Source organism: Leptosomus discolor, chromosome 25 (genome assembly GCF_034619465.1).
Source record: "Leptosomus discolor isolate bLepDis1 chromosome 25, bLepDis1.hap2, whole genome shotgun sequence".
Classification (NCBI taxonomy): Eukaryota; Metazoa; Chordata; class Aves; order Leptosomiformes; family Leptosomidae; genus Leptosomus; species Leptosomus discolor.
Window position 1 is genome coordinate 4,889,049 of NC_141415.1, and position 13,341 is coordinate 4,902,389.

Below are 13,341 nucleotides of genomic sequence, written 5' to 3' on the forward strand. Positions count from 1 at the left end.
GCCATGGTGGTTTGTGCTGTTTGCAGCACCGGCACCAGTGTCAGCCCTGCGTGGGAGAGGGAAAGGTGCTGGGGTGGGAGTCCCCCACAAAGGGCCACCAAGGGCTGTCACAGGGTGGGATGAAGCAGAAGACGTCGGTGCAGCATCCCTGGGGTCACTGGTTTTACTGGAAGGCACCCTCCAGAGCTGGGACTCTGCAGGTGACATTAGGGAGAGACTTAATGTGCCAGGGAGGGGTCCCCCCACCCCACCATGTCCAGGGGCTGGGTGCCGCAGCCATGCGGAGGTTTCTCCCACGTTTGGGTGAAATTCCCCACAAGGCTGGAGCTCAGTGGGGCTCTGGAGAGCGCAGGCTGCAGATGCCATTCCTGGGTAATCCAGGAGATTAATTGGGGTCTGGGTTTGGAGGCAGCCTCCAAACGGACCCTCTGCTCTGACCTGTCTCCAGCTCCAGCCTGGAGCCGATGCCAAACGCTGAGGGAGATGGTGATGGGTGGGGCACGGCATCCGTCGCATCAGCATCCGCAGCCCCCCATCACATTGCAGCAAACCTGTCCCAGAGAGGGCCCTCCCCAGCCCAGTGCCCCCTGTTCTCCTTGGAAAAAAAAAAACCCAAACCCAAAAATCCAACCAAATCAAAGCTCTAGGCTGGGTCTCCCCCAGGATAAGGGTGGAAGCAGCTCCTTCTGGGCTGGACAATGTGGGCTGGGAAGTGCTGCTATACACCCCGGCACGACAGCGAGTCCGGCCCCAGCCCAGCCCAGGTGGCTGCAGCACCAGGAGGGGATGATGCAGCACCTCTCCCTGCCTCAGTTTCCCCTTTCCTCCACCTGAGCCCTTTTCTTCTTGAGCACAGGGGCCATGCAGCCCAGCAGGGACTGGATTTCAGCTTCAGCCTGAAGGCACAGTTATTTGATAAAACATTAGGAGAATCATTTGTGTGACGGGTTTCATGCAGCTTCCCACGAAGCCAAGCCTCACGCTCACTCCTCCTCTCACCCCTTGGCTGACTTCAGTCAAATCTGAGCAAGGGTGGGAAGTCTCTGAGATAACTCAGGTCCCTGATAAGCTCCTGGGGAGGGACGGATGCTGCAGCTCTTCCCTCTGCCTGCAGCGCCCGTCGGAGACAGATTGCCCACGTATTAGACAGCAGCGAGTCCCTACATGCGAGCGGTGAGACATCGAGGCTGTGTGGGTTGGCCCACCCCAGCAAAAAACTGCCTTTACTGGGGACCCATGCTTCGGGTCCCCCTGTCCCCACTGTCACCAATTCACATGAAATTGGGGGATTTTTTTCCCTCTGAAGAGCAGGGCAGCACCCAGGGTGGTGTGGCCTGGCACCAGCCATCCTGCCCCCAGCCCTGTCACCAGTGTCCCCAGGGAAGCCATCCCTGCACAAGCCCCATGGTGGCATCAAAAAGCCCAAGCGCCCCCCCATCCACCCAGACTGTCCCCCATCCCTGCGGGTCTCCACCAACCCCCTAAACCTCGCGCTCTCCCGCATCCCCGCAGACCGCAAGTTTCTCATTGCCAACGCCCAGATGGAGAACTGCGCCATCATCTACTGCAACGACGGCTTCTGCGAGATGTTCGGCTACTCCCGCATGGAGGTGATGCAGCAACCCTGCACCTGCGACTTCCTCACCGGTCCCGACACCACCAAGAGCTCCATCGCGCAGCTCACCCAGGCCCTGCTCGGCTCCGAGGAGTGCAAGCTTGAGATCCTCTACTACCGCAAAGACAGTAAGAGTCGCTTTTTGGGGTGATCCAGTGGTGGGAAGTGTCACCTGCCTGGGATTCGGGCTGTTGGTGGTGGGAGGCAAAGAGGGTCTGGTGGACCACAGCATTGGGATTGCACCCAGACCCAGGGCTTTGCCGAGGGCAAGTCTATGGTGGCTCCTGGCAGGATGGAGCTGTCTCTGTGTGATGGGGCACGGAGGGTGTTGGGACCTCGAGCAGATTATTTGGGAATCGAGTCATTTGTGAGCCCTTGGGGATGGCTCAGAGCTCCCACAGCAAGCAAGGGCATCGCTTATGGGATCCCTGCATCATGAGTGAGGATCCCATGGGAAGCCCATGGACATGCCGGGCTGGGACGCGGGTGTCCAGGTCTGTGCTCCTAAAGGAGATGAGACAGACGCCCCGTCTCTGCTGAAAGCGGGTGCAGGCGATGGCCTTCCAAGCGGCTGTGCGTGCACAGACGGAATTACGTTAAGATGAAAATGAAGCTTTGATGGAAAATACTAGTGATTAGTTCTAATACTGCAGGAAGTTAAATAAATATTTAGTGCTTGATGCTGCAAATCAGCAGCAGCCAGGGCTCCCAGGGGCGGGGGGAATGCAGATCGGGTGCTCACTAGAGGTTAAAAATATGAATTATCTCCTTTTTTCAACCTGTGGGTCTTTAGATTGTATTAATGGGGGCTTGGCCTGAGCAAGGGGCTGCACCCTGCTGCCGGCAGCTCCCGGAGTGGCAGGACGGAGGAGAAACAACTGGAAGCAAAGGGAAGGAGAAGGCAGGAGTCCTGGCTCCCAGCCTAGCACCCTATCTCCGGGGCTGGGACCCGGGTGTCCTGGCCTCCCTCCCAGACCCTATCTCCTGGGCTGGCATCCAAGTGCCAGCGTATCGGCCCCGGGAATTATCCGCTGGCAGCAGCCCTGTGTGTTAACCCGCACGGTTAACCCAGCGGGGCCGGGCCCTGAGTGGTGGCAGGATCAGGTCGCTCACCGGCCACATTTCCCATATGATTTTCCTCCCATCCTTGTGGAGGGACCCGGTCGAGGCTTTTCCCCATGGGGCCAGTCCTGGGTGAAGTGGGACTGGGGAGCGGTGCCAGGGCTGGGCTGTGAGTGCCCCCTCGGCCGCTGCGGTTTGCAGGGGGCTGGCTGGAGCCCAGCGCAGCCTGGGAGGCATGAGGAGAAGCGGGCACATGCTTCCCCCTGCTCCCATCCCAACGCCAACGCGTGGCCATGGCAAGGGCAGCGTGTGCAGCCCTGTTCCCCTCCCTCGGGATAGTTTCCCCATCCATCCCTGGGGACTGCTCGGCTCTGAGCCCAATCCAATGCCATCCTCCCTGCTTTGAAGCATTCCAGCCGGGCTCACGGGATGCTCGGTGCTTTCCTCGGAGCCCTGCTTTTCCTCTAGGCCACGGGAAACTCTCAGTGCAGCTCTGAGCTGCTTTCTTCTCTTTTTTATTAGGGAAAAAAAAAAAAAAGGGAAAAAAAAAAAGCCCAGAAGCAAGCCCTTCATGTCTATTTTTAAAATCCAGCCCCACCAGCAATGTGCTTTCCAATTGTTTCCCCCCAGCACTCAGCCTGCGACCGCTCAGCCCATTATAAATGGGTCTTATCGGCAAAGAAAAGGCCTTTGCATTATAGGGAGCTGCTGCTTAATTAGCCGGCGGAGGCTCCGAACCCGCCTGTCCTTTTCATACCGGCAGCACCAATCTCCAGCCTCGACCTGCTGTTTATTACTGCGGTACTCCTGGCTCTGCAGCTCACAGGGTTGTTTCCTTGATTTTCTGGTTGCCAGAGACAATATTATACCCCAAATCTGCCTGTCGGAGCCCTCCTAGCAGGTCCAGGGTGGGATGGATGGAGGTAGGTGGGAAGAGGGACACCCATGGGTGTCCGGGCAGGTGGCTCTGCCGGTGCACGGGCAGGATGCTGTATGACGAAGTGATGGTGTCCCTGGGGACAGCCTTGCTGCTCGGTCCTCCCCCGGACGCCCCTGCTGTCATTAGCTAATTATAAAAGGAGACGCGGGTGCCAACGACGAGTCCAGCTCCGGGCAGCCGAAATGGAGCCAAGAACCAAGTCCAGTTGGGAGAAGATGGGACCGGCCCAGCAAGGGCAGTTGTCCCTCCCTGCTATGGCAGTCCCAAAAAGGCCTCGGAAAGAGGGGAGAGCCCGACCATGGCGCGTGTGGGCTCTAATCCCCTGCTCAAAGCCGGGAGATCAGTGAAAAGTTAATTTCCTTACAAGATGCTGCACAGCTGGGGCTGCCCCAGCCAGGGGGGCCAGTATGGGATCAGCTCCTGCCCCGGCAAGGAGCAGCCATGTCCACAGCCCCGGGGACACACTGGCTGCAGTGTCCAGGGCTGAGCCGAGCCCCCTCCGGCATCCCCTGGGCACAGCACCGAGGAGCTGGTGGGGCTGAGCCGCATCCAGGGTTGGGTTTTTTGCCCCCCAAGGGTGATGTACTTCGCAGTGAAGCCACCGTCAAGTGCTCCCGAGGTGCCTGGAGCGGGGCTGGTGGCCGCAGGTGCTGGGCACCACGGCGCTGGCATGGCCTGAGCAGCAGCTGGCAGTGCCCGCTCCTGCTTAATCTGTGTGAATGTGATGCTTATGAATACGAAAGGGGAGGTGCGGGGCCAAGACAGCCGGAGCAGCTGGTGGGGCAGCCACTGCCTGCGGCCCCAGCCCCTCCATCCCCGTCCCCTCCAGCAGGAGCGGTTTGTGTCGGTCCCCTGGGGCCAGGGATTAGGGACCAGATCAACCCAGCAAACTCGTTGCACTGGTGCTGTAAGCTGGGATTTTCCCCCGGGGGCTCCAGGAGGAGGGGGGAGGTCACAGAGCGATTGGGGCACCCGGTGTCACCCAGGATGTCCCCCCGCAGGTCCCCGTGGGGTGCCTGAGCAGGCAGCTGCGGGGCTGGCAGCCAGGAAGGCATGGGTTGCAGGGTGTCACCGCACCCAGAGGGGACAGGGGGACTCAGGTGATCTGTCCCCAGCCCAGGGAACATCCATGGCACAGCAATCACCTCTCCAGCAGCTGCTGCCAGGAAGCCCTGGCTAAGGCAGGTGGGGATGGATCCAGCCAAGGTTTCTCTGTACAGCTTTATAAACAGCAATGTGTGACATGCCCGATGGGCTCACTGGAAGCAGGACGGCAAATCCCACCGGCTGTTGCCAGACTGGCACCCTCAGGGCTAGGGGCTGGTGCCAGCAGCCCCACGGAGCCTCCACTGCTGCCCCATGGGGTGGACAAGGCAGGACGGAGGCAACCTCCTGCGTGGCAGAGGAGCAGGGAAGCACGGCCAGCTGACAAAACCCCAACCCCAACTTGAGCTCTTTGCTTGTACAAAAATGTGGGGTTTAAGCCAAGCTGGGGCTGTTTGCTTTGCATTCCTTTAAGGGTCGTGCTCAGCAGAGCTGGGCTGTGACTTTGGGAAAGGGACAGACACCATGGCCTGACTCCAGATGGGGACTTATAAACATCCCGCCTCGCAATGACAAATGCTTCAGTCCCAGAAATCCCGCGCTGTGGGGCCAATTCTGCCATCCTCGGCACGGCGGCGCCGCAGCTCCGGCTATCCCCTTGCCCCAGCTCTGCCCCAGGGGTGGCATAATCAGGGCACAAAGCTGGAAGAGACACGTTTTTCCATCCTCTGCTGCTCCTTGGATGCTTTGTGCTTGGCCCAGATGTCCCAGAAATGGAGGGGCAAATCCAGAGCATCCCCAGCACCCCCAGGGATGCTTCCCAGGAGGCTTTTCCTGCAATCCCTGCCCCAGCAGAGCCCTTATTCCCACCCCAAACCCTCCATCCCCATCCTCGCTGGCTGTTGCATCCCCAGTGGGAAGTGACTCCATGTGTCATGGGGCCAGGGCCCTCAGGATGGCCGGACAGCCCTGGGAAATGCTGTCAGCACTGCAGCTTTGGCCGCACAGCCTCGTGCTAAGATGGACTAATTCCTGTGGCCGGTGGGGATTTAGCAAGGGAAGGACCATGGGCCTGCATGTGGCCACTCGCTTTTCTTGCAGCAGAGGTTAAGATGTGTTTTGCCACCCCCCTGTATTGATCTGGGACCCCTTCTGGCTCCCGGGGATCAGAGCATCCTTCCACCTGCATCCCAAAACACCCTGCTGGGCTGCTTCTGACCTCGTTGTTGGCAGGTACCCTCAGCCACCCAACGCTCCTGGTTTTCCCTCTCTACTGCTGCTTTCCAGCAGCGAGCTCCCTGCTAAGCCCAGAAAGCCCTGCTATTCCTCACTGCACAGGGGGTACCCTCCATCCCACGGCCGTTACTTAATAAGGTCATTTTAGCAGTTTGGGGGTTGCTGCAAGGAGCATTTTTGCCAGTCTGGTGTCACAGCAGGTTTCAGGCTCCTGATGCCCCTTTTGAATGCGGGGAGAGGGGCACACCCTGCAGTACACATCCCCTCCCCGTGCAGGAGGGTGCAGACCTGGGTGCAGGATCTCCCCAGCACCCATCACTCACCTCAGACCCCAAGGGAGACCCATCTCCCGCCTGCTCAGCCCCCACCTCCATCATTTTCCATCCCGCCTCAAGGATTTGCTTTAGGCCCTCCCAGCAATCTGCGCTTCCCTTTGAAGTTTCTACCACACCCTGGCAGATTTATCCCTGGATGGGAGCAAGGCTCAGCCCTCCCCTGAGCATCTCCCCAGGCGTGCCAGCCAGCCGCGGAGCACGGCTCCATCCCCATCCCTGTCCCCGTCCCCTCCGTGCCCTTCCCAGCCCCTCTCCTCTGCTCCGTTATATAATACCACTATAGATTTAGCCACTCTGCCATGAGACCCTGCAGATTAAATCTCCCGGCCGGGGGGAGGGAGGGACTCGGTAAGAGCTCCGAGGGCAGATTAATAGCTTGCTTTTTTAATATTCATAACAATACTGGTTTGTGTCCGGCTCTCGGAAACCCCCGTGTCCTGTTGATTAGTTTAATACTGATGATACCAACAAATGCATTAACCACCGGTGGCTGCGGAGGATAAGAGGGCCGGGGAGGGAGGGCCCCCGACGATGACATTTTTAATGTTATTAAGTGCTTGCTTTTATCAAGGTCAGAAGACAAGATGGGTCAGAAAGCGCAAACCTCCGAGGGCTCGGCTTGAGGGAGGTGGGCTGGGTGCTGGGAAGATCAAACCCAGCCCTGAGTTTTAGGGAATGAGCTGTTTTTCCCAGCCCATGCAAACCCATTGCATTGGGCGTGGGACCCTCCAAAACAGCATCCATATCGCATCCCTCCTGCCGAGCTCTTTCCGCAGCCCCCCAGGCTGGGTTTCACCCCGGGTGGGCGCACCGGTAGTCCCACGGCAGTGGCCAGGGAGCGCAGGCAGGTTGAGAATGCCCCCAGGGCTCCTCCAAGAGATCATTTGGCGGCTGGATAAAATTAGATGGATGGAGACAGATTAGCCGAACAGCTGAAGGGAAGAGACGGGCAGATGGATGGGGACAGTCGATCGAGGAACGAGGATGGGAGCGCAGGGCTGGGGTCCCTCCTGGGGTCGGCTCAGCCCACTGGCACCGCAGCAGGCCTGGGGTGCCCAGTTTTTGGGGGGAGCGACGAGGAGGCTCGGCATCTGGCTTGCCGCAGGGAAACCAAGTCAGGGCTGAGGGTGCCAGGGGTCTCCCAGCTGCAGCCTCTCCACAGAGCTGGGGGTACCCCACATCACAGCTGCCCAGAGACCCCAAATCCTGGGGGACTGCCCTGTCTTTGGGCCAAACTGAAGGGAACCCACTGCTCCCAGCCCCTGCCCTGATGCTCCGTCATCCCCTTGATGCCATCCATGCTATGGGGTGCGGATCTGAGCCAGGCACCAAGCTCCTGGCAAGCAGGGCTGTGTCTGGCAGGGCCACTTTTGGGGTGATTCCCCTGGTTTTGGAGGGTCCTGCACCCAGTTAACTTTTGGCCAGCCCTGAATTGGTCGGGCAGTTGGGCTAGATGATCATTGAAGGTCCCTTCCAACAGAAATAGTCTGTTCTATTTAATTTAAGAAGGGATCAGCATGGGGCCTCGCAGCAGCGTCAGCCAGGGCTGCTCAGGCTCAGCACCTCCCAGATTTGGGGGATCAAACCAGGCACCAGCTGCCTCCCAAACCCAGCCCTAGCCACCTCCCAGCTGTTCCTTGTATCCCTCCAACTGGATGTAACTGGGCCTAGTTTTCAGCTGTTCAGCATCAGTCATGGGATTAACCCTTTCCATGCCACACAGGGCCTGCCAGGAACCGGCCCCCATGAGAACACCTCAAAGGCCATCCCCCACCACCACCGCAGAGGGGCTTAAGAAGGAAAAGTGGTGAAAGAGAAGCAGCAGGGCAGAGCTCGTGAGCCAGGATCAGGCCATCTGGATCAGGATTCCCAGTCCAGGGGGGGGAAGCATGGAGCTGACGGCTGCCCATGCCAATGGACCCTGCTGGGCTGCGAGTCCCAGGGGAGTTGGTGATGCTTTGAAATCACCTGCAGGGGAAAACAAAACCCCTCATTTTACAACACACCGAAGGAGAAAGCATCCAGTGCCGCTGGGCTTCACACGCACAGGCGAGCGGGCACACATGTTCACACCCCCTGCACACACCAATGCCAGCACCAGCAGAGCCACGGCATCTCAGGGATGGCACCCCATCATCCCGCCGGGCATGTGCCACCTTAGCATCACGCAGGACACCTCACTCGCTCGGCACCACCTCAAGGCCACCGCTCGCCTTTTAGATCCCTGCAAATCCTGACAAAGGGAGGGAACAGGGCTCGTTTCGTTCCATCCCTGCTGGCTCCGCACACGGATAGCCCACAGCGTGCCCGGGCGTCCCTTCGAAACAGCTTTATCTGCTGAAAATCCCCCCCGCCTCCTCCCCAGCTCACGCATTTAAGTGGATTTCCTCTCCCTGTGGTGAACAACGATGAAATAAAGAAAGAAAGAAATAATCCTGGCTGCTGGGCCCTTTAAATGGATTTCACCGTATCCATTTCTTTCCCGTTCTTGTGCATGTATGTGTGTGTCTGTGTATGTGCACATCCCTGACGTCACGGCAGATTTTGAAGTTGCCCGATGCCGGCCATCTGCTCCTGATTACGGGAGGCCCTGAGCTCCTTAAAATTATACGCAGTAAGGCTGACATCCCCCTCCCGGCCAGAGCTTGGCCACGGCGAGAGCAGGAGAGCACTGGATCGGGCCGGCAGCACATCCCTGCCGGATCCCGTAATCCCTGGGAATCAGAGCGTGGGGGAAAGGCGAGATGAGGGATCCGCACCCGGCAAAAACTCCCGTGGAAGGAGGTTGCTTTGCTCCGTACCGGCCAGGCAGTGGTACCTGGTTGCTCCATTATTTCTAGGAGGTTTGGGGTAGGAGCCTGGAGTGGTGGTCAGGGGGTTTTGCCAGAGGGGTTGCAGCAGCGGCTGCAGCTGGGGGGCTCCTGCTCCCACCAGTGCCTTGAGGCATCTCAAGGAAGGGATTCATAGTGATTATACCTTCAGGTAGTGTTTTTGAAGGATTTGGGGGGAATAAAGCTGGCAAGGGAGGTGGGAACTCCCCTGTATCCTCCACTTGCTGCTTTGGGAAAGGCCTGCAGGTATTTTTGGGTGCCCTTAATTGCAAACTGGTGCCTTGCTGCCAGCAGAAGCAGAGCCATGGGGTCAAGCTGGCATCCAACAGGCAAATCCATATGGCCTCATGCCCTGTGGCCATGTTTGGGGTCCTCCCTGCATCCCCCCTCACTCCCAGGACACTGAGCCAGTCTTTGTGCCCCCCTCGTGCCACAGTTTCCCCACGGCAGGAATGAGACAAGGCTGTGCCTGAGCACTCCATGCCATGCCTTCAGGGGATGTCCCTGAGGACCATCACACCGATCCCACCACGTCCTGCTGCCCAGGGTCGGGACGGGGCATGTGGTCAGGCTCACCCCCATGGCCCACATCCAGGACACGAGACAGCTGGTGTCAGTCTCCAAAACCTGCCTGGCGATTGCAAGGTGATTCGTTACGGCGTGATTACAAGCAGCATGCTTAATGAGGTTAAACCACTACCTGGGACTTTCTGAGTTCTTAATTACCTGCTCTTTAATTGCTGCTCTCAAGTACGTTAATATAAATGACTGTCTGGCACAAAAAAAAAAAAAAAAAAAGCAAGATGCGATCTGGGCGAGCTGGGATGCTGCAGAGATATGGCCCACCCTCCACTCCCCATCAGCAGGGATTACACCCACCAAAGCGTTTAAAAATACTTTTCTACCCAGTGTTTTATGCTGGGGGGTGGATGGGTGGGCAGAGCCCCTGTGCAGCCCCCCCTGAGCCTGTCTCTGCTCGGCAGCCTCGTGTTTCCGCTGCCTGGTGGACGTGGTGCCGGTGAAGAACGAGGATGGCGTCGTCATCATGTTCATCCTCAACTTCGAGGACCTGGCACAGCTCATCGCCAAGAGCGCCGGCCGGAGCCTGCACCGGCGCCTGTCGCAGAGCTGGCGTGGAGGTGGGTGTCACCGGGGACGGTGGGGACAGGGGGGAGGGCAGCACAGCATCCTCAGGGCTATCCCCATCCCGTGGTTTTGTTTTCTCGGGAGCTCATGGGGGCTGAAGGATGCACCCATGGCAGCACAGGATCCTGCACCATGGGGCTGAGCCCCACAGAGTGCCCAGGAGCAGAGGTTTGTGTTTCTGCACGGCCGCAGCTCTGCCGGCTCGGGGACTGGTCTGGACACACACTAACTGGGTGAAAAAAGTCCATCTGAGCCGGCTGTGCTCCCTGCACAGACCCTCGCGTGCACACCAGCCTGCACACACCTCCTGAACCCCCAGGGGCCTGGGGACAGCGGTAGGGACCAACCCCCTCATATGGGATGGTGCATTTTTAAGGAGAGGGTGTCTCGCTGTGAGCGGAGCCATGCAGCCCCACCGCACACCCCCACCTTGCTGCGTCCTTTCCATATTTAATGCTGGGAGGTTTTTTCCAGCGGCGCCTTGGGCCCCTCCTGTGTGCCTGCAGCAGCGCATTAGCCAGGGCAGGAGGTGCTCATATGGGACAGAACCTGTGTGTGGTGTCACCGGGAGGGCCAGGGGACATTTGGTGTCACCAACAGCATGGCTGTGCTATGGGGACATCACCGCAGGCAAATGCCACGAAGATGGTCGCGTTGAGACAGCTCTGAGTCTGCCCCAGCTTTGGGCTGTTCCTTGCTGTCCCAGCCTCATCCTGGGGTTTTGTGGAGCTTTTGGAGGCAGTGGAAAATTCGCCCTCCCTTTTTTGGGAAAGCTGGATCAAAGGGAAGCCGTGATGAGGCTCTCAAGGGGATGTGGATACCCAGGGATGCAGATGGTAGACCTGACCACGGGAAGGAGAGATGTAGCTTCTAAATATCCTCCTGCTATATGGCCCTTGGTGCCAGTCATCTGTATTTTAGTCAGGGAAATAATCCTACATCTATCTCTGTGCAAACACTCCCCAGGAACGCGGGTTGCTATAGGAAAGCTTTGGGCAGGCCTCAAAGTAAAGCTGTGGGAGCAGCCCAAGTCTGTCCCCCCACGGCATGTGGGGTGGCATGCGGGACTGGGACTGGTGCCTGGGCCAGGGCTGCATTGGGGACCAATGGGGACCCTTCACGCTGCCCGTTGTTACGGTACAGTAATGAGTCTTAATACATTCACACTCGGTGCATAGGTACATCCCGGGGCCGTTAAGGTGTTTGCATGCGGGGCAGCGGGTACCAGCGGAGGAGCTCTGTGCGGTGATGGGTTTTGTACCTCCTCAGGCCAGACATATGCCCACAGGACTCATGGACATATGCGTGTGAATGTATATATAACCTGTGCATGTGTTCCCGTGTCTATGAAGTGATAAGATTTATGGTTTTGGTGTATTGCTTTAGTACCAGTTGGCCTCTGCATGGACTGCTGAGGAAATCCTAAATTCCAGCACCGGTGTTGCTTTGCAGCCCGCTCACCTCTCAGTACGTCTCCACATATGATGCCTCCGTACCCTGAGACGTACCTTTGGCTGCAGAAGGCACCCAAATAAAAAGGGTACCTATCGCTTTCCTGCACGTGGAGATTGCGCTGCGCATCCCGAGGAGTGTTGTGCGGGTGTCCCGCTCCAGCGCCGGGCAGCGCGGAAAGGCCAGAGCTGCTGGCACCAGCCCAGATCGGTCTCTCGTGCACGGGTTTTCTGACTCAGTCTTTAATTACACGGCTGCAGGCGGCTCTGTTGCTGGTCCCTGGCTCTCTGGTGCACAGGGGAAGGCGGCTGCTTTGCTTCTTCCAGCTGAAAAGCTGCTCTGGGCAGCGGGGATGGGGTGAGCAGAGGGAGCCTGCGCAGGTCCCCCCATTGGCAGGGGCATTTTTGGGGAGCTGGGCAAGGTCGGGAGCCTGCCCGAGTGGCTCAGCAGTGTTTCAGGTCTCAGTGAGGGAAGCAAATCCTGCCAAAGCCAAACAGCCCCTCAATGTGCTGCTTTTTCCCAGCGGACAATGCCTTTGCGGAGCTCGTGTCGTATCCCTGGGATTTAGGCCACTTTTGGTCCAGTTAGTGAGTACAACTGGTGCTGCCAGGGGTTGGATGAACCCCAGGGCTGACCTGGGCCCCGGGGCAGCAGGGTGTGAGCCTGGCTGCTCACATTAACCCTGGAGTCGCAGGCAGCCACACTCTCCTTTGTGGACCAGGACTAGAAGAGGATGAGCAACTTTGTACCGGGTGTCACAACCAGGGACATTGGGTCCTGCTGTGGGCACTGCCGGTTCCTCTCCATGTCTGGCCCCTTCCTCTCCTGAAGCTCTTTTGCAGCTCCTTGCAGGCCTGGCTGCCCTTGCCCCAGTCCCAGTCTCCAGCAAAGTGGTCTCCTGGTCCCCTGTGATAGCAGCAAGAGACGCCCCCTGTCTTTGCTCCAGCATCCCTCCCCTAAAATCCAGAACATTCCAGGAACAAAATTGCTAGAACTACTTTTTTTAATGCCTTGCTAACTTACCATCTCTTTTGTGTACTTTTTTCCCCCCCAAGTCCCACCAAGCAGCTTTAGAGGCTCGATTACCTCCAGGTCCAAATCCCTTAAGTGGCTTTAGCCTCTCTAATTGGCTTAGGAATGCTCTGCACCTTTCCTGTCTTGCATCCACAGTTGTAGGGGACTCTCCTCCAGCCCAGTGGTGCTTTCTGCCAGGTCAGGGTCTGCCTTGAGCACACGGCGATGTGATGGCATGGGAATAGCAAGTGTGTTGGAGGAGGAAAGACCACGCAGCACGTACGTCCCCCAAAGCTACCCAAAATTCTCCGTAGCCTCTTCCCCTGCCACCACCCCGCCCTGTCTCGCTCCCGCCATCACGTGCAGCTAGGTTACATCTGTCTCTCTTGTGTTTTGTTTTTCTTTTTAACAAGGTCAAGGTAGGAGTTTGAAGTTTAGTCTCCCGTCCCTGCGGCGACTCAAAATCCAGCGGAAATCTCTGCCCACCAGTGAGTTTGATGGAGTAGCCATTGACTATGGAAAGGTAACCGTAGCCTTTGTCTGATATAAGCCCATGCCTCAGGCCAGGTCCCAGCGCTCTTCCTCCGCTCTCCCCATCCCGCTCTCCCTCGGCTGCTGTGGCTCGGGCCGTATCTGGTGGTAGGGGCTCTGGCACTGGGTCAGCGC

The 13,341-nt window shown here is 58.2% G+C and overlaps 1 protein-coding gene across 1 annotated transcript in view; it reads left to right on the forward strand.

The window, feature by feature from the left end:
• KCNH6 (potassium voltage-gated channel subfamily H member 6) overlaps positions 1-13,341 on the forward strand; it is a 32,454-nt gene that overhangs the window by 1,713 nt on the left and 17,400 nt on the right. The window contains exons 2-4 of the mRNA XM_086477833.1: positions 1,513-1,743; positions 10,047-10,202; positions 13,089-13,198. Of these exons, the coding sequence (XP_086333959.1) occupies positions 1,513-1,743; positions 10,047-10,202; positions 13,089-13,198 (497 nt within the window). The remainder of the gene's footprint in view (positions 1-1,512; positions 1,744-10,046; positions 10,203-13,088; positions 13,199-13,341) is intronic.